Here is a 26925-nt window from a genome sequence, read left to right on the forward strand (position 1 = left end):
ATACCCAGCCCTGTCTCCCACCTCCTCTTTTCCAAACATTTGAGATCGCTCTGGGAGACGCAGTAAAACTTGTTACACCATGTATAGATGTGCCATCCTCTGAAGTGACTGTGGAACCTAAATGAATATGTTCTAACTACCACCGATAAACATCTTAAATGCAGCTGGAGTGTCACTGTGCAATATGCATGTAGAAGTCAAACATCCCCCTCTTGTGGCATTTAAATCAGCGTTCCAGTCTGTCTTCAGTGTATCGCTGTACAGTTGAAAGATTTTTTTAAAGACATACAGTGAATTTTGTATCACTTTGTGTCTGAATTTCCTGCTGATTATTTATTTATTTGTGTATTTATTTTGCTACTGAATTTCCCACAGGAACCCAACTGAGGGAAATAAAGTTTTATCTAATCTAATCTTTCCACAAACAAAAAAGTGAGTCCCCCAACTCTGTGTTTGAACCAATAGAAAGCTGGTGCTCAGAGGAAGAGGGCGGGCTTTACTTGGTGTCAGTGACAGAAATGAAAAAAAGCTGAAATGAGTGAGAAGGACGATGAAGGAAACATCTGTGCTGTGTCTGCTCTGTAAGTAGAATCTCTGTGTTTGTTTGAATTCTTGTACTTTGACTGTCTGCTCTCCTGATAACTGATGATGGAGGAGAAGACATGAAAAACAAATCAGGCTGAATTGAAGTTCAAAACACCACGAGGACCAACTGCAGGTCTGAACTGACTCTTTATCTTTGCTCAGGAGTCGAGGAAACACAGCAGGCAGTGAAAAGATCAAATCATTCACTCATTATATCAACACAGCTGCACAGTGGACACATGACTTTATTGTCTTATTTAAATGCAGCTGATATTTTGCACATGATCATTTAAGTGCAGCTTTTTGGATAAAAACTTGTTTGAAGACTTACTCTTCTACCAGCTGGGGGGTTTTTTTCACATGAAAATGAGCAGATATATCAGAGACGGGTTTGTGTGTTTGTCAGCTGTTTGTGTGGAGTTGTTCTTCATGTTCACCTCAAATCAACCTGAGTGTCATTTCTCTTTAGTTCTGATCTCACTGCTGAGCTGCACAACAAACCAAGGTCAGTAACCTTCTTCTGTCACAGTTTAAACCTGAGAAATGCTCACTGATATGACCTGATTGGGTTCATGTTTCACAATGGAGCTCAGTTCTGAAAAAAAAAAAAACTACAGTAGAACCCCGACTTACGAAATTAATTCGTTCCCGAGGGTCTTTCGTAAGTCGAAAATTTTCGTAAGTAGAAAGCACCCATCGTGCCATTTGAATGAACGATAGGCTATAGGCTAATTGCTAACTGCAACAAAAATACGTCGTTCAAGTGGAAAGCAAAGGGGTTTGTCACATGATTCGGAAGGCATTGTAGGCATTCTGGGCTCAGCCAATCAGAGCCAGCGGATTTCGTATACCGGGCATTTTGCCGTAACACGGGCAGAACTGTTGCCGTTAAGTGCCTTCGTAACTTGAATTTTTCTTTAAATGGGGTATTTGTAAGTCGGGGTTCCACTGTATAACAAATCATAGGTTTTTCATTGTAACCCTCACAGCTCGTCTGACTGTGAGTCCCAGCAGCTCTCAGTTCTTTGAAGGAGACTTTGTGTCTCTGAGCTGTGAGGAGGACGACAGCTCTGCTGGATGGACTCTGAGGAGAAACACAAGCAAACAACAGAGGACTCAGTGTAGAGATGGGTGGGGAGAACCAGCTGGTTCTACGTGCAACATTAGTGGTGTTCTCCAGTTGGACAGTGGAGTTTACTGGTGTGAGTCCAGAGAGGGTCCCATCAGTAACATGGTTAACCTGACAGTCACTGGTAAGCTGAGTGTGTGGAGTTAGTGTTGATGAAGCTGTGTGTAAATGGATGAAATGCTGTAGTTTGTCTCTGTGTTGAGGTGGATCAGTGATCCTGCAGAGTCCTGTCCTCCCTGTGATGGAGGGAGATGACGTCACTCTGCTCTGTAAAACAAAGACCACTCCCTCCAACCTCCCAGCTGCTTTCTATAAAGATGGCTCCCTCATCAGGAAGCAGCCTACAGGTCACATGACCATCCAGCATGTTTCCAGGTCTGATGAAGGCCTCTACAAGTGTGACATCAGCGGTCATGGAGAGTCTCCATCCAGCTGGATCACTGTCACAGGTGACACACTCACCTGTCTGTGTTTCTGCAGCTTTCAACATTCACAATGTGACGACAACTTAATGACTGTGTTTGCTTTATTTTAGACAAACACACCACCACACCTCCACCTACATCCACACCTCCACCTACATCCACCTCTCCTCCTAGCTCAACCTTGATCACTCTTCCTCCATCACTCTCTCCTCCTGTTCTTTCTGTGTTGTCATGTGTTGGATCAGCCTGTGTTGTGCTTCTACTGGTGTTACTGGTTCTGCTGGTGAGACCATGTGTTCAAAGGAAACCTGAAGGTGAGACTCAGACTTCCTGATCTTTCATGTCTGAGTTTGTTTAGTAGAATAAAGTTCACATTCATTATGATCACAGTAACAACTTTCTTAAATATAATCTCTGTTTAGATATTTAATTTATATTATTCTTCATTTTGGAAAATTTCAGCAGATCAATTGAATGCTGGACAGGATGACATCATCACTCATGTCATGTACAAAGCTGTCAAGATAAGAACCACAGCCAGTCTGGTGAAGCAGAGGTAGTATTTGAGTTTACATATTTTCTTTAAGATTTTTGCTCCTTTGTGTTCCTACCAGAACCTTTCTAAACTCTCACTGGTATCAGGTCCTGACATTGTTTCTTGGGACCTGTGCTCACAACCCAGCACTGTGCAGCTCAGAGTTCAGAGGTTGTCGGAACAGTGACAAGAACACCACACATCCCAGACTACGAATAAATAAATAGATAAAAGATTTAGACCCAATTGTAATGTGTGCAGAGACCTGACAGAACATTCAGTAATGTTAGAACTAACCAATGATCAGTAAAAGCAGCTCAGATGTGTCTGTTATCTGTCTGTGATGACACTAGCTGTTAGCCTAATTATCAGGAATAACTGACTTTTACTATGAGACATAAACAGAGAGACTAACTGTTCATTTCCAGCCTCTCAAACTGTCCTTCAAAGCATGAATCATTTTTAAAGTTCTGCATGTAAAACCACAGCAGCTACTTCCTGCTGTCAGTCTGATCAGACCTCTCCCTGCACTGTGAGTTTGGTTAATAATATTGTTCATGCTGTGAGAAAGTGTTTGCTTTGTGCTCTGTGGTGAAGTATCTCAGGCTGCACTGAAACATGATGGCAGCTTTGTGGTCGTCCAGCTTGTTTTTCTCAGAAATGCCCCCCAGTGCTTTGTGGTCAGCAGCAGGTGTTTAGAGGAGGAAACTCTGAAAAGCTGATGCAGTTTGTAAACATCATCACTTAATTGTTTCATAATGCTGCAGAAAATAAATTAATAGTTCCTATGTTATAATACAGTACTGTTGCAGTTGTTGTACCTGCAGTAATTTAAATGTATTTTATTATGCAGAAACTGATTTAGCTGACTCGGCAGTGAGAACTGAAGACGTCAGTTATGGAAAATCAACCATCAGAACAAGGAGGCCCAGGTACATCTGCTCTTTATCTTTTACTTTACACAAATACAAGCTAGCTGCTCACTTTGTTTCCAGGTGCCATGCTAAGCTAAGCTAACCAAAAAATATCCTGACCAATGTCAGACTTGTGAACTCTGACAATACGCTTTACTAATGGCTAATATACAGCATTTAGGTTTGTAATATTTGTACTTGACTAATTAGGTTAAAACAAATGTGAAATAATCTGCAGAGAGGAAAAAGAACCTGATTTTTTTATTTTTATTTTTTTTTGTAATTCAGGTGTGGCAAAGAAAAAGCTGGTTTACAATGGACCTGTTTTGCTTTTCTTAATTTCCTGTCATATGTTTTTTGTTTTGTTTTTTTCCGTTTGTGGACTGATTTTAAATTCAGATTTTAAAGCAGAGGGTTTTGTCCTGCCCTAAAAATCGTAGAAATATGGTATCTAACCAGATTCTTACTCTGGGTGTCATTACCTTGGCCTGAAATCAAAATCCTGCTCCTAACATGCACAGTCTTTAATAATCAGGCCCCATCTTATCTTATTGACCTTATAGAACCTAACGCCCCATAAAATACTGAGGTCAGTGTATGTCCAATTAATCGCTGTGAGCCTAAAGCTCTGGCTGCAGACTGCCTTAAACACTCAGTTTGTTAAAAGTTTTACACTCTTGCAGTTTTATGATGTCAGAGAGAGAAGATGGCTGATATTATATTAGCCGCAGGAGCTCCTCTCAAATGCTGTTCAAACCTTGGGTTGGAGAGGGAGAGCCAATCAGAAGAAAGCTATCTTAGAGGGGGAGGGGCTAAAACTGTTGGTTTTACAGAGAGGATGAGCTGAGGTGCTGCACCAAGGCCTAGTATGACATACAGAATGATTATTTTAAACTGTGTATTTGTGTTCAGACTTTAAACCAGAGCCTGACATCATCTACTCTTCAGTCCACCAGTCCAACTGACGTCCAGCTGCTGGTCTTTAACTGGTCCCCCAAACACTTTAGACCAGAGGACATCAACACTGATCTTTGTTTCTTTCTTTTTTTCTCACTAAATCAGAAAAAAACAACATCCTGCTTTAATTTGACTAAGACCTTTCTTGCAAATTCAGCTCTGGTAAAATAAATATGTAATTTATTTATGTCCTCAATAACTTTACTGTTATTTGTATGTTCTGTGTTTGTTGAATAAACCTTTGTTGTTATGTGTGTTTCCCAAGTGGTTCTGTGGGTTTCACTAAAGTGTCAGGTAGAAAATCTGAGTTGTTATGGTTTAGTTGTGGCTAACCGATATACTCCTCTCTTCATGCTGAAAGCAAAGAAAATAATCAAACTGCAACTTCAGACTAAAAACAGCAGAAACATCTTTCAGTGACCAAACTGCACAGAAAAGCTTCACTACATGTGTGTGCTAGATGTTTATATTTGAGACTGAAGAGGTTTTTTGTTGTTGTTTTTTTTTTTTTAAGCCAAAAATGTAGAAAATTATGAAAACTTACATTTTACAATTATGGTTCATGATATTATGTAAGAGTAGAAGTCAATAAATCTGGTGCTGTCAGTAATGATCATTGTTTGACTGACTGATTTTCTATTTATTGTTCCTTCCACTGGGAAACATTCAGTGTCAAAATATATAGTTTAAGACAGGAGTGTCCAAACTTTTTTCACTGAGGGCCACATATATACAAATATAGGAGGGGCTGGGCCACTTACTAGAAATTAGGTATATAACCTTAACTGTAGCGTATTAAAGTTAGAAAAATCACTTAAAAGTGGTCAAATGTGTTATATTGTTGAATATAATTAAAGACAAAACTGCCTTCATCACAGCTTTCCATAAATGAATCTTTATTAATTTACTCAGAAAAAGCTTTGGTAGCTCATTCTCAGAACAGCAGCAGATTTCTTCTTGGACAGAAGATTTACAGCACAGAGAAAAAAACAATAAAGGGGAAAATGGGACGGGTACATTTCAAGCTTGTTATTTACGTTATTAGGCTTAGCAACACACCTGTTAACGTCCGTTTGAAACGGTTATCAACATTAACAGACTGAACTGGACTTAATAACAGGAGTACATATAATTTTACTGAATTATTCTGGTGAGTATCAGCTGCGCTGGGTATGTAAATCGGACCATCCAGCCGCGGTGCTGATCGCCACTCGTGCCAAAAATCCAGACAAATGTCACTTGATCAAGGAGCAAATCTGCATCAGATGAGATCAGCTGACTTTGCGTGTGCGTGCGCTGTGCACAGCGGTGTGTACTCTGTGTGTTAACAAGAAAAACGCATATGAGAAAGTGGTGCGCAAAAGCAGGGTAGTGACAGAATTGATGCCCATTATTGATATTTGAAGCATGTGTACCTGCACATTAACACACGGGTACTGTGGAATGTAGTTTTTACTCACCTAAAGCGCGTGCGCTCGTCCACTCCCCGCAAAAAAAATAGCAGCTGTGCGGTGTCTGTGAGATCAGTGCTCGGATCGCATGCGATGGAGTAAAAATCAAAAGCACAGCTTTATCAGACAGTTGCAGTTTAATGTTGGCTGACGAGTCTTCAATGCGTGGCACAACTGTATTTCTGGACATGCTGACGTTGTTGAAGTCCTGCACTTTTTCCGGGGACATTATTTCTTTGACTTTAACGAGGCAGCGTTTTATGAGGTCTCCATCTGAAAAAGGCTCGCCATGTCTTGCGATGTGTTGGGCGACCTCATAGCTGCTATTGGAGCCTTTTCCTGGACAATTTGAGCACGAAAAAAATACTGTTGCTGACCCCGCAGGAGAGCTAGCATTTGCTTTAATTTCTGCTCTGGCTCAGCACCAGTGTAGGATGCATAGGCCTGATGTTTGGTTTCATAATGACGTCGTACATTATACTCTTTCATAACTGCCACAGTTTCAGTGCAGATCAAACAGACACACGTCCCCTTGAATTCTTTGAAGAAATATTCACTCTCCCACCGTGTTTGAAAGTTTCTGCACTCACTTTCGACCTTTCGCTTCTTTGGTTCTGCTATGTTTAGTAACTTGGGGTAAATTTCTTCTGTGATTGTGCTTTTTGGTGGAGCAACTGCCTTGATCAACAGTAGCTCCCCCTGGTGTTAAAACTAAGAAGTGCAATAAACTCAAGCAAAAGTTGAAGTGCGGGCCATTTTCTATTCTATTTATAAAATTACTTGAGGGCCAATTAAAAATGGACCGCGGGGGCCGGACTTTGGACACCCCTGGTTTAAGATGAAAAGAGATTATTTATTGTATTTAGTGTCTGATAAGCTAAATACTCATGAACATGTGACTTAGACTGGACTTCCTTCTGGATCACGTCTCTTGGACCAGCTCAGATATGCTCCTCTTAACCTTCTTACTGAAGCTTGAAATAAACGATTGGACTTTATGTCTTCTGCCAAGTACTGGTGAAGTTGGGTGTTACAGCACAGCAGCTGCTTTTTATACAACAACAGTTTAATTCTGCAAAGCTGCTCAGAGTTCTGCTTTACCTTCCTCTTGTGTTAGGGTCGGCACCGACCCATTTTAAATTTTAAATGCATAAAAAAATCACATACATTTGTTTATTGTATCAAGGCTTTTTGACTTTGTCAGCAACCTCTATTTCTACAAAATAAAACAAAAAAAAAAAATCTTTTCACGAAATTATAAAATGCTCTAGTTGAAATTATGACCTTTGTGTTGTTAGGGTCAGTTTTGACCCAGTTATAATATTATGAGTATAAAGCAATAATTAAAGCCAAAACTGAAATCATAAGTGCACTGTCAGCTGACAGCAAGCTCCTCTCCTAATCATATGAGCTTTAGGGGATTCTCATTTTGTCAAGACGTGAGGTGAATTCACTCATTTGAGTAACCATTTGACTTCTAGAGTGCACATTTACAATTTGCAGCATACAAAAATGAGAAGAAGATTTACAGTGAGCCAAGTTTTGGATCATATTTTTGGTGAAAATGAAAGACAGGACACAGAGCAGCATAGCAAGTCAGATGGGCAGGTTTCTAAGGAGGAAGACAATGTGTAGTATCATCCAGAAGACACAGACACATCTGATCAGAGGAGGAGGTCGCTGGTGCTGAAGCTGCTCCTGCTGAAAGATTCAAGTCCAAAAATGGTAAGATCTTTTGGAGCTCAGTACCTCATGATGTACATAGCAGGGCAGCTGCTGTAAATGTCATCAAAATGACCCCTGGAATCACAAGGTTTGCTCTGACCAAAGTCAGTGACATCAAGAGATGTTTTGAGCTATTTATGCCATTGTCACTAAAAAGAATCATCATTACTATGATAAACCTTGAAGGAAAAAAGTCCATGCCAACACATGGAAAGATAGTTATGAGGAATACCTGGATGCTTTCATTGGTGTTCGTCTTCTTGCTGGAGTGTACACATCCTGCAATGAGGCAACTGATAGTCTATGGGACGCATCGACAGGCAGAAATATTTTCCACAGAACAATGTCACTTCAGACATTTCAAATGATATCAAGAGTCCTTGGATTTGACAACAGAGAGACCAGAGCGAGATCTGACAAGCTTGCTCCCATCAGGGATGTCTGGGAGAGATGGATGCAGCTCCTTCCACTGATGTTCATCCCAGGGCCAGAGGTGACAGTGGATGAATGTCTTGTCGCTTTTCGAGGAAAATTCTCTTTCCGGCAATACATACCCAGTAAGCCAGGGAAATACGGCATAAAAATCTGGGAAACCTGTGATGCAAAAACCAACTATGCCTGGAAAGTACAGATTTACACAGGCAAGGCTGCACTGTAAAAAGAAAAACCCTATTGAAATTAAAAAAATTGATGTCCAATGGTCACATCCAAAATATTTGACTTCATAGAATCCAAATTGAGTCACTTGATATGACCTGATACTTTTATGTTGATATAAACAATATTACTAGACTTGACTGAAACTTTAAATTTTGCATTGATCCAAATTGATTTTTTTACATAGAACCATATTTTAATTATTGAACCAAGCTAATATATTGAAATTTAACCAACCTAATGTATTCACATCGAACCAAATTAACATGAACTAATATGTTTGTGTTGAAGCCAGGTAATTGATTTACATATATTCAAACTATATTTTTTACATTTCATTTTATTTCAGTTCAAAAATGCTCTGCATTTCCTATAAAAAACAAGACAGTTGGCCAACCAATTATTTCAAAATTATTTATTGTTCCAAACCATTTTAACTATAATCAATAGAGAGGATTAGTAATATAAAGATTTAGTGCTACGGCAGAAATGATTAGAGAAATGTTTGTTTTATAAAACCTGCAACCTTTTGAAAACCAGTATAAAACCTGCAATCTTTTTAGAACTGGTATAAAACCTGCAACCTGTCTAAAACTGGCATAAAACCAAAACTCTTTTTAAACCAATTTGCAAGTACTCAAAAATGTTTATATGTGCACTGTGCCTGTACAATGTAAAAGAAAAAATGTACACATGTATCAATGAAATCAACTTAAATCTCCCTTTCAAATGGGTGTTCTTATAACTTTTGAATGTAGAATACCACTGCAGGCCAACCAAGCAAAATAACCAAGCACACATACACACATGCATGCAAACACACTACTGTGCAGTGTTAAGTTCACAATTAAGTTTGCGAATCTTAGAGGTCATCTTGTTAAAGTCAAGCTCCATCATAATCTTTTGAAGAGCCTCAAAGGTGAACCTGAATCCTCGTGGATATTCCATATTAAGAGCATAACAGAGTCCAAAGACCATTGCCACTCCAGCTGCCACAGAAGGCAACTCATTCAGGACTTCCACACCATCAATGATTATCCCGATGTCTCGAGGCTGATGTAGGAGGCTTGAGTTGTCCCTGAAGACGAAGAGTGCCATGGTGGTACTCTGCAGCTCTTCCTCAGCTTCATCTTTCTGGGATATCTTGAGGTAAAATATGGAACAAAATGTACAAGTGAAGAACTGAAGTCTGGCACACCTGATAAATCTTTGACCATAATAAACTACTATTTTGATAGTTGTTTGGTCACAGACTATTAGAACAATTATTTGACTAATCAGATTGTGAATTGCATAATCATTAAATTAAATCAATGGTTTTCATAAATGTACCACAGAGCCCAAGAAAAAAAAGAAAACAATACAGAACCCTAAGATATTAACTTGATGAGCTGATTAATCGTTGCTGTTCTACATTAATCACTGCATTTAATAGCAGAGTTGTCAAATTTACATCAAGAGACTGCATCTCATGTAGAGACAGAACAGATATGGACATACCATGTATTCTTTTATCAAGTCCTCAACACGTTCTCCAAGGTAGATAATAAGAGATTTAAGTATACACTCCCTCCTAATGTCAGCATCAGCATCCTGCAGGAACAGTTAAAATTGTTACTATGCAATATGGAGAGTATGCTGCGTGAAAGGCATTTTTTTTCACCTCTCTATCCTCATGAGGTGACTAATGCCCCTTTTCCACCGACAAATCGGCACGGTGCGCTTGAGAGCAGTTCAGTTTAGCGGGGATGAACTCGCTTGTTGCGGTGGAAACATAAAGCGGACGTAACTGGGAACAGGGGCGAACCCATCTGGCTATGAAAGTCTTTGTCCGCAACATCACAGCCCAAAGAACAACAACAATCGCGATATATGTGTGTTTTTGTACTTTGCTCTGTCTGTGGTTCATTTTGATTGGTTTGATTTTTGGTTCTTGTGGAGGAAGTCGTCGTGGTCCAAAGTCAATGGAGTATGGTTGCTGGGAGTTTTGAGGGAGGGTCTAGATTATTATGAAATGTTTAAAAAGGATGTGCAGTGTAAATGCAAAATGATACCTGTTCAGATTAAATGAAAATGTATGCTTCAGCCATAGAATGGATGGAGCGATCTGTGGTTCTGAAAGCATACAGAAAAAAAAGAATAATGTTACTTCTCTATAAAAAAACATAACATAGAAAAACCAAGAAATACGTAACATGACATGCACATCCTTATAAAAAGCTAGTACTATAATTTTATTTAGGTTTACCAAACAGTCTACAGACCAGCCATTAGCGACTAAGTTTGACATAGGGTCAATTTTTTGAAGTTAAAATTAAAATTTCTTCAGAAAATGCACATTTTTCCGAGCTGCGCCTGAAAGTCAATTGAAGGAATTAGTCTTATGTCATTGATCTTATATGCTGGCGTGTTATTTCTGTCTCTAAATCATGCACATTAATAATTCTCTTTTACGTTCGGTGTACAAACACATAACACACAGATATTTATATGAAGAGAGACAGAGACAAACGTGCGCGCACAAACACAAGCTTGTGTCTAGAAACCGCGAGCTCACCAGAAAAATTCAAACGAAGTGGAGCACGGAGTTATACTATGAATGTTATGAACTATGAACTTATGCTAGCTAGCTGTATCCACCACCGATGCATCGTGGTAACGCTAGCTAGTTAGTATACTGGTAAAATACGGCTTTTTGCCTAACTTGCATTCCCGACTGTGATGGTCGGTTGCTGGTAACCAGTTCTAACGTCGCGCCGGATAGCTAGCTAGCTTGTAGCTAGCAGCTACAATCATGCAAAATTGGGGGTGGCTGTCGACCCAGCTTAAATGGGGTTATTTTCTGCAATTTTGGCAATACAAATTATAAAAGCTTTTGTAACACACTTGGCTTTACTTACGTTTATTTTCAGATGAAATTAATCAAAGATGTGACACGATGTTTCCAGCAGCCATGCAGAATAAAAATGGGTCCCGGTCTATTTCTGGTGGGCGTGTTCAAGTGCAAATCACTTTGACTCAAATTAAAGATATTATCTGTTCAACATGGAAAGAAATATATGTTTTGAGAGAAATCAAAAACTTTGCGTTGTATCCTTTGTACAGATATTTAGTTTCATCCAAATCAAAAGTGGTATTTTAAAATGCAAAAAGAAAGGGTTTCACAATCAAATCAATGATTTTATTCTGTTTTGAATGGCACTTATTAGATTGAATGAATGACTGCATGTTAGACTTTTTTCAGTGTGTGAGTGGCACCCCTGAGAAGAACCAATGAAAATGTGTGGTCCTCGATATGACCACTGGACTGTAGGGTCACAGTATCAGGTGTGATATTTTTTTTTTTTACCAGCTATGACCTCGGACAAGAACTTTTTAAGAGGAAACTTCACAAAGACGCAGCTGTATCATCAGGAAGTGACAAAAAGCCAACAATTACCCACGACTATAACCAAAACAAAGGAGGAGTGGACTTTTCTTTTTTTCAGATTATATTAAAGGTCTATTACTGAAAAAAAATAAATACTTTTTTTTGCCTGTTCTTGATGTAAATCTATATGGGTTGAAATTGACCCACGACACCATAGATGTCACTTTAGTTATTAATATTAAAAGGAAAAAATCAATCAAACAAATTTATTTAAGAGATGTGTCCTATACCCCTCAGTATTAATTAGGTAACACAAAAACCTTTTATTTATTAATATGATTCTCTTGAGGTTAATTTTACCATTTTTTTAAATTGAAATCGAGGGGTATAGTGACAAAAAAGACCCAGAGGCCCACACCAAAAGTATTAAAACCAAGATTTTCATGGATAAGGAAGCCTAACAAGGTAACCAAGAGATAAGAAACAATATGGATGATATCTTACTGTTTTTAATGTATTTTATAGCTGATTTAATAGACGGGTCAAAACCAACCCATTAACATAAGAGATGATAACAGAAAGCTAACACAAGAGCAAGGTTTAGCAGCGATTACAGCACACATTACCCTGCATCTTTTTCTCCATCACAGCACCCGGGAACCATCCTCTTCTTTCAAACACGTAACAGTAATTCATATTTGCTATTCTATTTGCTGTTTTAGTTGACCTCTCGGGTTCACTGTAGAATTACCCTCTGCAGTTTGTTTGCTGTACACGCAGTCTGAGAACAGAAACAAAAACAGAAAAATTAATAAAAGAGATAAGCTCTACAAATGCACAAAGAAGAAGATAGATGACGACGCTGACCTTTACCTGGTCCCTACGCTTGGTCTGCTCTGGCGTAGCCAGTTCCTGGCTGAACCCACTGTGTCTGCTGGGCTCTTCTCAGCTCTTTTCTAGGTGGGGGCTCTCGGTGGGGCCTCTATATGTTTGGGACCTGGATCTCCTCCATGCCAGCTTTAAGTCCTGGGGGGCAGGGCTGTGGCTCCCCACACCCAGTATTAGATAGTTACATGAAGAAACCTTATGAACACAAGCACACTCACCCACACTAGTGTATAAACAGGTGCTCACAAATGCACACTATTTTGGTTGGCCACTGCTTCTAAACATATGATGCATTATTGGTACTGTATGCTGCTCAGTAACATTTTATTTTTATTATTTACTGTTACTTTTGCATATTTTGGTTGTTGCTCAACCAAAATAAGATCAACAGACATGATAGATGTATGGTCATGTTAGAACATCATTTGCGTTACTGAATAAAAGAATCAAAATGAGTTGCAGATCATTTGGCAGTTCACACAGAGAAATTGCAGTGATATTAATGACCGTCCCACAAACAGGGAACTCACAGGATAGAAAAAGTTCAGTGGTCACAAGTTTACATAACTTAATAGGTTAAACATCTGAGCAGTTGAACAGATTTACTCAATGAACTCTTCCGCAGTATTCTTGCCTGGTAAGGAGAAGGTATTGAATTGTATTTGGGTAGCATGTTGGTATCAGGAGAAAGGACATGGTGCTAAACAACCATTTAAACCAGACAGGGTGGAGGTGGACATGGCAAGGTAGGCCCTGGCTAATAGGCCAACAGACAGCTTAAAGCTCTGTTTGACAGAGCAGATAGAGCGTAAGACAACCCTGCAGACTCTAACTCCCAGAAAGCTTAAAAGTTAACCAAACACGTCTAGACTTGCCCAACCCAATGAAGCCTACTCAGTCTCAATATCCCAATGAACACACATATATTTTATTTTTAATCAATAGACTTTATTTTATCAACAGGTGTTTTGCTCAGAATTATTCATAGTCTGGTATGATAAACAGCCTTATTCAAAATTGCGTAATGCCTTGGTGCGTCACTGTTTTACAGAACAGACCGTAAGATGTGACGATGTCATAAATTTGCCAGTAGATGTCAGCGTGGAGATGTTTGTCGTTGTTTTGAAACTTGCATTGTTTTGATACAATTCCAGTACAATTACCTCAAACGTGTTTCAAAAATCCTCAGTATTTTTTTTCCATCATAAAAATGTAGCAGTTTTGAAGTCGTGCATGGATTCTTTATGGAACGGCAACTCTTGTTTGTTTGTATCCTGTAACGCGGAAGTGCCAACATCGGACTTCAGGTGAAGACTTCTACATTCTACCAACCAACCAGAAAAACCCAGAAGAAGCCAGAATCTTCTGGAAACAAAGGTTATATAAACTGCGCCAGCACAATGATTTCTTCATTTTTTATGCAGCTTTTGCCTGACCATGAAGTTGTAAGGGAAACGATAGCCGTTCTTTTATTTTCACCGATCGTTTTAAATTGGTTTCGCTAATAATAAATAATTTGATTCAGTCAATTTAATTTATTTGTCGGAGTTTTATTTAATTTTTGTAAGTTTTAACCAAGTGAAAATGGCTGGAATATCTCTACTATCAGTGCTATTTTTCATGCAGATGACATCGTCCTCTGCGGGTAAGAAGTTCGTTTAAAGTTCAAAGAAACGTTCACGGAGCACGTGTGTGTGTGTAAATGACCGTGGGTTTAAGTCAAAAGTCAAATTTGTTGTCCGGATTTTTGTTTTTACTTTCGTTATCCTTAAAGGAAAAACTCAGAGACCGACTACTTAAACTAAAATCAGTCGGAGGTTGGATATTTGAAACAACACACCGCTGGGCTTTCAAGGCATCATGTAGAGTCACACTGATAAATAACTTTTATAATATGTGAAAAACAGTGTACTGTTCTCATTGGTTGCCTCTTAGGTATTTCCTTATAAGGCAATAGTCTCTGCTCTTCTTTGCATTGTGTTAATGTGGCACCCTGGGTATTTTAAGCGTTAAAAACATTAGCATTCAATATGAAATTGTGACTTGTGTTGTTAATAATTTTTCTGTTTAACTTAAATTCTAAAACACTGCAACTGCTTTTTGTAATGTCGAGTTTCCGAAGCACAGATGTTTTTAGAGAAAGCGTACAGTCATATGATCTTAAGAGGAGAGAGCCGGAACTGCTTTCAGGGAGAAAATAAAACAGGAAAAAGTTTTCAGCTCAGAATTGTACCGTGGAAATAAAATGTTTGTTTTTTTTTAAGGAAAGAAAACGCATTTAGTAGTTTTACTTAAATATTTACTTTTGAATTATCTGAAAAATAAGAAAAAGCTTGTAGTTTTGTTTGTTCCAGTGTGTCGAAATAAACCTGATAACACAAACTCCCAGGAAGATTAAAAGTCAACCAAGCTCATCAAAACTTCTTTTTCTTTGCATTTTATTGTACAGGCTGGTTCATTGTGCATTGTGCTGAATTACTAAATAACTGAAATAGCCTCACAAATGTTACAAAATAGTGTTAGCTCAGGCCCTAGGGTTAGGGATAGACCCTAACCCTTTTATTTCATTAAAAAAATGAAATATTATTTGCTTATTTTGGGATTAATACACCCCCATCCCCTCAGACTTTTGAAGTGAGCCCTGAAATGAAGCTGGATGGTTCCTCTATTCTTTAGTCCCGTGGACATGATGTTCACATTTTACAAAAAGATCTTAAACCTTCTGACCATAGGATGGCTTTTCACTTTCCCTGAGCTCATGCATTGATTCCCATGACAGGGTCATGCCTGTTTTTCATGCACAGCTACCAGAGGCCTCAAATATCAGAGGCTTACAACATTACCTTGCCTCCAGGTGCTCAGAATCTTCTGTAGATGATGAGACATTCAAAACCCTTACCATTTTATTGTGAATAACTTTTCTTAAAACTTCCACAACTTGTAGAATCTGTTTTTTGCAGACTGGTGAATCTCTGCCTGTCTGTACTTGTTTGAAACTCTGCTTTTCTCTAAGATCTCCGAATAGTTAGACATCTCAGTTTAACCATTTTGATATGTTTTCTATGTTCTGCATCTTTTCAACCAGAGTAGCTTTAAAGTTCTGGAGCTACAAATAAATAATTTACTAGTTAATTAAAAAATGCTGTTAATTTCTGCATTCATATATTTGTTTGTATCTGTATCTTTTTGTATCTTTGTTTTAAAAAATCAGAGCCAAGAGGGGGAGCAACTGATGCTGGGCAAAAGAGCTGCATGAAACCTTAGAGCCACAGGTTGGAGTCTCCCGATCTAAGAGTTGGTTGGGAAGGAGCTAGTGTACAGTTTTGTGCAGCTGTCTGAATATCCTTTTACCTCCCTGGTCTGTCCAAAGGAAAAGGTGACACAAATATTTCAAAAAGGCACATTCAAGATAAACAAGGTGCTGGATGTTGCCTTACTACAGTCCCTGTCACCCACACGTTCCCTAGATGTAGGTAACATGTGCTTGTGTGCACGCTGAAGCTTGTTAATGCATTTGTGGTCACTCTCCTCTCTCATTCTCCCATGTGATGACACCTGCACTTGCATAATGTGATGGGTTATACACACTGTGGGATCATGATCACATGCCCTTAACCTGGAAGTAGCAGTAGAGACTGACATTTTACCCCCTGAGAATTGTGACCTACTGCTCTTAAAACCTTAGGCATACCTATTTACAACTCTACTGAGTCTCCCACAGGTCCATGTGAGTCCCAAGACTTCTTTTTACTCTGAATCATATTTCTGACCTGCTAACACTTTGGTGTCCTCCTTTGAATCCTACACATGCAAGACAGCTGTCGGTTTGCTCTTCCTTAAATTAGGGCAATAAATCCTCGTTATCACCTTCCATCTTCTGAGTCTTAAAGTGTGAGTGAAGGTTTTCTCTTTCTGCAAACTGTGGTGTGAGCTCTGCTTTCTGGTTTGTTGTTTTCATGACACTACATAGCTCACTTGTATTAACTGGCTCAACATTTCTCTGACTGCTGCTGTCTTGTGTGCATCCCACTTTACTTCAGTTTTTGAGATTAACAACGAATTTAACTTATCAACTATCTAAGATTTTTGTTTCATGAGTTTTACAAGAATTTTCTGCCAATGATAGTAAAGAGAAAATGTGATCACTTTTATTAATTTAATTTTATATATTAATTATTTTATTTATTAATTTTATTGGTCATTTCATTCAAATTCACCTTTTTCCAAATAAACTGGGTGATGGCCGGTCTGCCAGATAATGTGCTCCATCTGGTTCAGTTCAGGAGAGCTCAGCAGTCTCTTTGTGATCCTCACTCAGATTAGCTGCTGTATATGTGAACATTTGTACTTTTAACCTCTCTGCTCTGTGTTGTTTCATCTTTCAGATCACAGAAACATCACATCTGGACACAAGAACGTCACTCTGACATGTCAAGCTCCTAACAACAACACCATTATTATTGTAGAGTGGAGCAGAGCTGACCTGGGAGATAAATATGTGCTTTTGTACCGGAATGAGCGTTTTGATCCAGACAACCAGCATCCATCTTTTAAGAACCGGGTGGATCTGAAGGACAGACAGATGAAGGATGGAGACGTGTCTTTGATTCTGAAGGATGTGACGATTAATGACACTGGAACATACGAGTGTCGTGTCTTCCTGGTCGAAACGCGATCATGGGAGCACAGCATCATCTACCTTCATGTTGATCCTCCAGGTGAGTGAGTAGAGTTGAGTGTGTGTGTGATCAGAGGTGAAGCTGCTTCCTGGTTGTTGATGTTTGTTTCTAAAGATGTTGTTGATGAGACTTTGTAGAAAGCAGCTGGTCTGAGTGATGTGATCAGAGTGCAGTAGATAATGTCTGACAGCAGTTTGAAGAGGAAATGGATTCTGTTCTGTTCTTCACTCATCACCTACCTGACAGCTGACACCTCACACCTGTTTCTCACCTGCAGGTCAGACAGGAGGACACACAGAGGATGGATCTGTTGGACTGAAAGTTGGTCTTCCAGTTGTTATTTTCCTCCTTCTTGTTGGTGGTGCCTTTGTTGGTTATTTGATCTACAGAAAATATAAACAACGTAGCCAGGACTCCTATTGCCCCACCACTGAACCAGAGATTGAAATGTCTAACAGATTTCTGAGTTCTGAATCTCCTGCTAATGAACACAATGACAGAAATCACCCAGAAGAAAACAGCTGTCACCAAGACTCCACAAGGATTCCTGATGCCACTCTGACACTTGAGAATGAACTACTTCATCCTCATCCTCCTTAGGAAACAGCAGGACTGCTTCCAGAGAGTGACATCAGAGTGCAGTAGATAATGTCTGACAGCAGTTTGAAGAGGAAATGGATTCTGTTCTGTTCTTCACTCATCACCTACCTGACAGCTGACACCTCACACCTGTTTCTCACCTGCAGGTCAGACAGGAGGACTCGGAAAATATTGGGGAAGAAGGATGGAGTCAGTAGACATCTTGGACTGGTAGCTTTTATATCAGTTTTAATATCAGTTGTCATGCAATTTGCCTGCTGTTGTGTTCTGATCTCGCCTCTGTACAGTGATGAAGACCAGGGGAAAAAAAGCAATATATTTATATTGCACTTGTCACAGTGAAAAAAACAGCAACAGTACCGACTAGAAATGGCACGATACCACTTTTTTTTGTCCGATACCAATATCATAAACTTGGATATCTGTACCGATATGAATCTGATATAGTGTAATTTATACTCGACAAAATTGTTTTTTTAATATCTTGCTGCATTTTGTATAAGTTCATAGTCAAGTTTTAAAAAACAAAACACTAAAACTATTCTGTTATACCTGTTTGCAAAAAATACACTGCACCCAAAGTATTTCATAGTTAAGTATTACTGATCAACCTAATAAACGTACACCATCCTCCCTATTCTGGTATTTTAAAGAGTACTTAGTGGAAATATTAAACTACCTAATAGGGTTGCCAACTCCCAGCAAAAAATAAATGAATGAAAAAATAGGGAACCCTCCACCTCATGATGCTTAATCAACGTAATCGACTTTAATTTGATGCAGGGTGAAAACAAAAGCACAGAAATCAATTATTTTTATTTTTTACAATAATTAAATAGATTCAACATCTTTCTTCAACATAATTGCAGACTGCACAGATGGTACCTTCCCAAAGGAAAAAGTACTATAGCTTACTAGGGTATATTAGACTTATTAGTTACTATACAATAATGGACTTCTATACATTTTACATCAGATTAAAACTTTGGTTGTAAGATTCAGATAATTATTTATTAAAAGCTAGACATTTTAAATGAGAATAAGAAAGAAAAGTATGTTTTTGTGCCCCATTTTCCCTGTTCATGCCCTATTGGCCCCCCCTGGCTAAACTTTGTTAGATCCGCCCCTGCACAGTTACCAGCCGTCAGCTACGAAAAGGATCCTGGTGTAGAAAGTAATATTAAATACATTCTAACAACAGCTTATCAAGCTTAAACGTGCTGCTGTTGTTTAGACGCTGGTTTCCTCTTTCTGGTGCAAAGTTGACCAAAAACAAACAAGACAGATCAGCTGATCATTGATTAGTTTCATGATTGAGGTAGCAGCAGGAGAGGCAGTCGCTCCATATATCGGCTGTTAAGCTTAACGTGTGAATGCTTTACAAACATTGAGAGATGAACTTACACACTTGCTTTACTTCTCCCTGGGATAACTTTCTCGGAGATGAAATGCCGGTTTGGTAGCGAAGCTCCAAATACTCAACCAGACCACCGAGAGGTCTCGCACGCCACAGCCGCTCTATCATGTAACGCATACTGCTCCGACGTGCTAAGGTTATGAGCTGGGTTTCGCCATGTCGCAAGTTTTGTGAGATGCATTTGTGATATTTTGTGATATTAAATGGATCGGATAACATTTTTATTTCTCTCCGATATCTGATCCAGTAATTTAGGTCAGTATCGGACCGATACATAATATAGGATCGGTCCGTCTGAACGCGAGATGGAAATTCATCTGAAAATGTTACCAAAACAAACAGAATCAAGATTCTCAGGTTATGTCTGCACCTGTCATGTGACCCCCTTCAATTTCCTCCCTGTTGTGGTGGAGGAGTTTGTGGACTCAGAGTCCTGGGAGATTTGCTTTCTGGAGAATTACTTTGTGCAATTGTCACACATAACTGCCAGCTCAAATATTACTGCATTGTTTACAGATGCTTCAACAGTGTACAGACTCATAATGGACAATAATGGCACATTACTGTAATATCAGCTGACTGAGCCCAGCAAGTATTTATTTATGTTTAGCCATAAGGGGATGCTTTGAGTACATCTTTTTGATATAGCTGGAAATGTAATTCTTAAAAGTGATTTGCTTCATGGCTGTAAAGCTTTTTTTAAATTTATTTTTTATGTTATTTTTATTATATATTTGTATTTTTAGGGTTTTGGGTTTTGGTTTGGTTTTTGTGTTTTTATGTATATGGAGGAAGTTATAGATTTAAGTTAGTCTCAATAATACTATGACCAAGGTGTTATTGTATATTTCAGGAATGCCAAGAACAGGTCCCACACATCAACATCAACACAGAGGTCATGGAGTTAGTCCCCAAATTGCACAACAACCTGCCACGACTGTAACATATCTGTGATTGGCATGGGACTCAGACAAGCAACCTGTGTTAGGACGCCTGTCAAAGTGACTGCAAGCTATGAGTTATGAATAAGCTGTAAAGAAAAAAAATCCATCACCCTGTTTTCATAATGCTAAAGGAAGAAACTATCCACAGAGACCAAAGCTTTTTCATAAAACTAAAACTAAACAGTGTTCTCTGGCAGACCCAGGCTGTGTTAGTGACATTACTCTTTCTGTGCCACTTTTGTATTTCCTCTCCTTAGGCTGTGTGAGGCTGCAGGTAATATCAAAGTAATTTCATATGTTGTATACAGTAACACTCTAACATTAATGTAAAACTTTTCAGATCTCCACGAGTCGCATTAATTGTTTCTTAATGACCTTTCAGTTTGATATGTAACAGATATGATAGCAGGGGGAATTTAGAAGATTCCTATTTTTATGGCTCGTCCACTCTGCTTTGTTTCATTAACATATCAGTGTTATTGTGGAGCTTGGCTCTGAATAATCAGGCAGAGGAATTACAGGACAGACCAAAGCCAAGTCTCATTTAATTTGATTCATATAATTATCATTCATGTTAAATTAGTAAATAGAAGATTGAGTGCTACAAACATTACCGAGCACTGTTTGTGTAGTTTCTTTATATACAAAACATTATTGTCCTTTTGTCTTTATGTGCTACATTTGTCTTTATGCCTTTGGACTCTTGTTACTATAAATGTATTTTGGTCCATCTGAGTCAAACAGTCATCTCTGTTTTCATCCTAAACTACTGAGTTGAATCACGGTGAGACAAAGAGGATTAAAAAAAAAAATGAAGAAAATATATTCTATTTAATTTTAATCCTTTTTAGCCTCCAATTTACAGGGTATTTGTTAAAGTGTTTACATAAAACATGTTATTTTCTGGTTTTGTGAATATAAGCTTAGAAAAAAAGAACACCGACTTAAGCTAATGTCCTTAGGTCTGATTGCTGGTGAAGACCAGAAACTGGGTTCCAGTGGTTGGACTGGTGAGTTTTCATACATGTATCAGACAACAGCAGGTAACAAACTATTAAAGGCTCTTTTTGGGACATGTTCATATAAAAGGGTTTTTATTTCTAAACTCGTGTCTCTGAACATCTTGCAGAACATTCATTTCACACATATTGCGGCTCCTCCAACCAAAGGCCGCGGCAGGCTAAACATGAGGACACAGATGACGCGCAACAATAAACACATAAGATACACTTCTGTACCATTTGGTCCTTTTATTCCACATGCAACTGTCCAATACACAAATCAGCACATGGGATTAACTATTAAACAAATGCACAGACTACACAAACAAATAACTGCAACTCACAAAGAACTGCACCAATTCCTATACCAAATTACAACATTGGCCTATGGCATCAATTAGCACATAAATATACATAAACCATCAAGTTACGGTCAAAATACATCAAAATAATTCAAGCTGCAGTCAACAGAAGGTTTTGCCTCATGCTCACGCTACCTTTCTGCTCATCAACATCAGGTGCGGTGAACAAGTGAGTGCAACCACATTTATCACCTAAGACACCCATGAGACACGCCCCACACCCGTGCACCAGTACAGTGAGTCCATTTAAACCAACCCACTTAATCAAAAAAGGAACAACTCATATGGCTCCTACAATACATATACTGTCATAGTCACAAAAGTGTAGCAGTCAAACCTTCATAAGTGAGCTTTCAATGTGATAGAAAAAAGCAGGAGGTGCTTACTAATTTGTGTGAAAGGAGAGAAACGCCTCAGTTCAGTGGTGACTGTCAATGATGGATCAGAGCAGCCTCTGTGTGTAACTGTATTCCTGTTTTAGAGACAAAAATGTGCAGATGTCGATTCCAGCTGTTCTTCAGTCTGTAGAAACCATCATACAGCTGCTGCATGGGGATGGATTCATGTGACAAACATTAATTTGCTCAGGTTTTGTCCATTATTTATTATTTCTAGTTCATCTAGACTTAGATGAACCTTTGCCTTACAAGCAAGAGATCCCTAGTTTTATTCCAGAAGGAGACATGAATCACTTTGTCAGGAAATGCATCTGGTGTAGGAATTTTTTTTTTTTTAAAAAGGTGCAAAAGCAAACATGCAGAGATCTCCCTGTGATGAAACCTGATGATTAAGGGAGCAGCTTTGAGTAATTTGTAGTAATACCTTAATGTAAATCTCACAGCAAGCCAATGCAGAGAAACCAGTATACAGCTGATATGATGCTGTCTGCTTAAAAAAGTAAGGAGACGATCTGCTGAACCCGTTTGATTTTGCTGCCACCTTGCTTAACATTTTTGCAAAGGACCAATTCTGAGACTCTGAGATGTTTACAGGATTGAAGAACAGGATTCCTGATGTGTAGAAACTGACTTGAGGAATTTTTATGACAGGCAAAATTTAACATCAGGTAGCAAGTTTAAAAGAACAACTAGGGCTTTACATGTACTGGGTCTCATGGAAAGTTGTCAGTGTGTCATCATTTTAGAATTTAAAAGAGCTGATGTGAGTTTAAATATATATGTTATCAGATGATATATTTATTTTAATACCAAAAAGTGGAAGCATCACTGATGATCTGCTTGTATCCATGTTAGTGTTTAAAGTCCAACATCTCCCTCTAGTGGCCAAATATAAACCATGTGTGAGGATGGTGTTAATGTAAAACATGAATCATAGTGTTCCAGTCAGTCATCAGTGTGTCTCTGCACAGCTGTAATTAAAATGTGTTCAGAGGGCCTCAGTGTCTGAATGGTTCCAGTTCAGCTCCATAACAGCAGCGTCCCTGGTTTGATTCCTGTGTTTCAGCTCATATCTGCCTCTCTCACTGAGGGGGACGTCCACTACATGGACATGGACATGGACATTTTTTTATATGTTGATGATGTTATCTTGTTATATCTCTGTTGTGGTCAGTGCTATCCTCTATGCTGTTGCATGCTGGGGCAGCAGGTTGAGGGTCACAGATGCTAACAGACTAAATAAACAGATCCACAAGGCCAGCAATGTTGTGGGGATGGAGCTGGACTCCGTTAGGGTGGTGTCTGAGAGGCAGATGTTGTCCAAGATAAGGACAGAAATGCCCCCCAGTTCTATGCAGTCAACAGTAGGCGTTTAGAGGAGGAAACTGAAAAGCTGCTTCAGTTTATCAAGATTATCTCTTAATGTCTTCGTAACAATGCAGAAATGAAGATTAAAATAAAATGTCTTGCTATAAATGTAGTGCAATAATAATCTTGCAGTTGTTGTACATGCAGTAATTTAAATGTATTTGATTATGCAGAGACAGATTTAGCTGACTCAGCAGTGAGACCTGAAGACATCAGTTATGGACAAACAATCATCAGAACAAGAAGGCCCAGGTACAGCTGATCTTTATCTTTGACTTTGGACAGAAACAGGCTAACTGCTCACTTTGTTTCCAGCCATTATGCTAAACTAAGCTAACAAAACCGCATCAATACTAAAGCTCAGGGCTCAGACTTATCAAACCTCGCATCTCTCTGTCAGAAGTAAACCACTTCCTCTAAGTTTGACCTGTTCCTAAGCAAGATATGCAGCAGAATGCAAAGTTGATTAAAGATTCTCTTGACACCACGTAACAACACCAATATTAACTTTTAGTCTAGTACATGCAGAACTGGATATGGGGTGTATATACATGTGTGTTTGTGTGTAGTCTGTGAACACAGGCAACAGTAGCATATGTTAGTTAAGCACTGTTGATTCTTCCAGAAGTCTTGATACAGAAATGTATGTTTACTTTACATAATACTTATTAAACATACAGAATAAACAGAACTGGGAAATGTGAAACAATTAAGAACACATTCAAACAGATTCATCAGGTAACACAAGAACATTCATAAGACTGCTTAGACTAGCATATGGATGCTACTCACAACATGGAATACAAAGATACAGTTAGCATCCATAGAAACTCCCCTCAACAAAAATTAACACGTCTTGCAATAAACTGAAACGACAAATGTCCTGACAGGTAATAAACCTATTACTACTGAAGGTTGTTTCGTAAATGCACAGAAGGAAATGTCCAGTGCATGGTAAACTAAACTGGCTCGTGTGCTGCTTTAGCTTGAAGGGCAACCAATCATGTGACTGTAATTAACTTCTTCACCAAAAGGTGTCACTGTTATGCCAACAAGTAATTTTAGGTCCTATCAAATTTAATTTCAGGGGTAATTCACCTAATAATATGTTTATAATGCCGTTTTCTCTTATTAAAATGTTTTTTGTTTCTTTATGATGTTAGAGAGAGGGGAGATCCTTCAATATGGTAATCTCATGCATAGAAGTCTCTCCCAAATGCTGTTCAAACCTGCTGTTAGTGAGGGGCAGCCAGTCAGAAGAAATAAGTGCTAAAGGAGAGGAACTAAAACCATTTGTTGCAGACAGAGGATGAACCAAGGTGCTATACCAAGGCCCAGCATGAAAAACGGAATGATTGTTTTAATCTGTGTGTTTGTGTTCAGACTTTAAACCAGATCCTGACATCATCTGCTCTTCAGTCCACCAGTCCAACCAGTGACATCCAGCTGCTGTTCTCCAATTGATGCCCCCAACACTTCCGACCAGAGTACAACATTCACATGACCAGATTTTAATATTTCTTTCTTACTAAATAAGAAAAAAAATATTTCTCCTTCTTTATCTCAAATTTTAAAGTGCATTTCCTTGTAAAATCAGCCATGGTAGAATAAATATGTATTTTTTTAATGTCTGCAGTGACATTGAAAGCGTTTTACTGTTTGACCCTGCTGTTGTTACTGTAGCAGGGATTTAATTTCTAAATAAACTGTTGTTGTCATGTGTGTTTGTCATGTGGTTCTGTGGTTTTCCCCGAGCTGTTGGGTAGAAACTTTCAGTAGTTATGTATTTGTTGTGTTCATTGATAAACTTCTCACATCAGTACTAAAAGCAAATAAAAATCATCAAAATGAGGAAATATTAATCAGTGTAAACAGGACAGAAAAACATAGAAGATGCCCGTATTTGAGACTAAGTCAGTTTAAGCATGAAAACCATGTTTAAAAAAAAAAAAAATCTGTTAAACAAATGAAGAAAAGAAAATTCATGGAAATTTAATGGAAATAAAAATAAATAAATAAAATAAAATACAGGAGCGCTGTAAACACAATAATGAGGAAGACTGATGATGAGAGTGACCTTTGACTTTATACTAAATAAAAACAGAAATGCTGTTTCGTTTTATTTAACAGGCAGATCTCACGTAAAGAGGCCACAACAAGCAAACTGACAAATATCAGAGTCCAGCAGTAACTGCTCCAGGATGTATTTTAGATTTAGTTGTGTGGATTTGACACAACTAAAGGTTGCTTTTTCTATGAACAACAGAGAGAATAATCTACCTTCATGACATAACTAGATTAAATGCAAAATGTTTTAAGCCAAAACAGAGTGACTGCGTAAGTCTCTCTGTAGCATCTCCTTCTGACTCCTCACTAGATTGAAGCAGTGATTCATGTTAGGTTAACAGTCCAAGCATCACATGACTTGCTGATTTATAGCTCAGCTGTAATTAAAATGTGTTCAGAGGGCAGGCTCTTTACCTTATCATGCAAAGTTCCTTGTTGTTGGCAACTGTTATTGCGATTTGGCTCTATATAAACAAAATTGAACTAAAATTAATTTCAAATTGCTCACTTTGTTAATTTTGTGGAAGCATCACTGATGATCTGCTTGTATCCATGTTAGTGTTTAAAGTCCAACATCTCCCTCTAGTGGTCATATATAAACCATGTGTGAGGATGGTGTTAATGTAAAATGTGAATCATAGTGTTCCAGTCAGTCATCAGTGTGTCTCTGCACAGCTGTAATTAAAATGTGTTCAGAGGGCCTCAGTGTCTGAATGGTTCCAGTTCAGCTCCATAACAGCAGCGTCCCTGGTTTGATTCCTGTGTTTCAGCTCATATCTGCCTCTCTCACTGAGGGGGACGTACGCAAACACTGACCACACAATGTGTTTGAACCAATAGAAAGTGTCTCTGACAGAAATGAAAAAAAGCTGAAATGAGTGAGAAGGACGATGAAGGAAACATCTGTGCTGTGTCTGCTCTGTAAGTAGAATCTCTGTGTTTGTTTGAATTCTTGTACTTTGACTGTCTGCTCTCCTGATAACTGATGATGGAGGAGAAGACATGAAAAACAAATCAGGCTGAATTCAAGTTCAAAACACCACGAGGACCAACTCATAGTCAGTTCATAAAATGCTTCCCTTGATGTAGCCTAACACCGATCATGGACATCACAGCCACTCCAGCCCAACATGGCGCACTACTGTAAGTTCACCATGGTATTTGTGACGTCGGACCCCAACACACGCACACAGACCGTGGGAATTGTGACAACACACTTATTTTTATTATTACTGTTCACTGTGGTTTCGGCTTAATGGATGGGACACAGACACTCCCGCTCACCTGTCACTCCGCTCCTTGACTGTCACTGCAACGTAAAAAGAGTCACAATCAGTCACTCGTCCCCAACACCTGTTCATCTCTTTGAGTGTAATAAGTGATGGTGAGGGATATACTAATATCCATGCAGTAACAGGAAATAATAACTCCTCTTTCTGATAGAAAGAAACAC

General features: G+C 38.7%; 1 protein-coding gene and 3 long non-coding RNA genes across 10 annotated transcripts; 3 read left to right on the plus strand and 1 right to left on the minus strand.

Annotated features, from left to right (window-relative positions):
* The first annotated feature begins 1046 nt into the window (after positions 1 to 1046).
* On the plus strand, positions 1047 to 25123 carry LOC112844194 (uncharacterized). The gene is made up of 3 exons (XR_003216911.1): positions 1047 to 1090; positions 23579 to 23657; positions 24789 to 25123. It is a non-coding gene; the product is annotated as an uncharacterized LOC112844194 (long non-coding RNA).
* Positions 2292 to 3875, plus strand: LOC102075703 (uncharacterized). The gene is made up of 3 exons (XR_267559.4): positions 2292 to 2453; positions 2602 to 2695; positions 3528 to 3875. It is a non-coding gene; the product is annotated as an uncharacterized LOC102075703 (long non-coding RNA).
* On the minus strand, positions 8779 to 11618 carry LOC109201464 (uncharacterized). 2 transcript variants are annotated; one of them, XR_003216963.1, is made up of 4 exons: positions 11279 to 11618; positions 10433 to 10493; positions 9879 to 9971; positions 8779 to 9521 (listed from the first exon to the last, which is right to left on the minus strand). It is a non-coding gene; the product is annotated as an uncharacterized LOC109201464 (long non-coding RNA). The 2 variants fall into 2 exon arrangements; XR_003216962.1 differs by having other exon boundaries at positions 9879 to 10493.
* Positions 13717 to 18644, plus strand: LOC112844094 (uncharacterized). 6 transcript variants are annotated; one of them, XR_003216688.1, is made up of 4 exons: positions 13717 to 14013; positions 15848 to 16527; positions 17022 to 17354; positions 17593 to 18644. XR_003216688.1 is itself a non-coding variant. In XM_025903612.1 (3 exons), exons 1-3 carry the CDS (start codon positions 14221 to 14223, stop codon positions 17913 to 17915), a joined length of 717 nt encoding a protein of 238 aa, XP_025759397.1. In that variant the 5' UTR covers positions 14026 to 14220; the 3' UTR covers positions 17916 to 18644. The 6 variants fall into 6 exon arrangements, 1 of the variants encoding a protein (XP_025759397.1); XR_003216689.1 differs by having other exon boundaries at positions 15848 to 16012; XR_003216690.1 differs by having other exon boundaries at positions 13717 to 13943.
* Positions 25124 to 26925: the final 1802 nt, after the last annotated feature.

The sequence above is a fragment of the Oreochromis niloticus genome, linkage group LG3 (genome assembly GCF_001858045.2).
Source record: "Oreochromis niloticus isolate F11D_XX linkage group LG3, O_niloticus_UMD_NMBU, whole genome shotgun sequence".
Lineage (NCBI taxonomy): Eukaryota > Metazoa > Chordata > Actinopteri > Cichliformes > Cichlidae > Oreochromis > Oreochromis niloticus.

Coding starts and splice junctions, on each gene's coding strand:
- LOC112844094 (XM_025903612.1), top strand. CDS start 14,221: ATGGCTGGAATATCTCTACTATCAGTGCTATTTTTCATGCAGATGACA. Junction 14,282..17,021: donor GATGACATCGTCCTCTGCGG/GTAAGAAGTTCG, acceptor TTCATCTTTCAG/ATCACAGAAACATCACATCT. Junction 17,355..17,592: donor CCTTCATGTTGATCCTCCAG/GTGAGTGAGTAG, acceptor TCTCACCTGCAG/GTCAGACAGGAGGACACACA.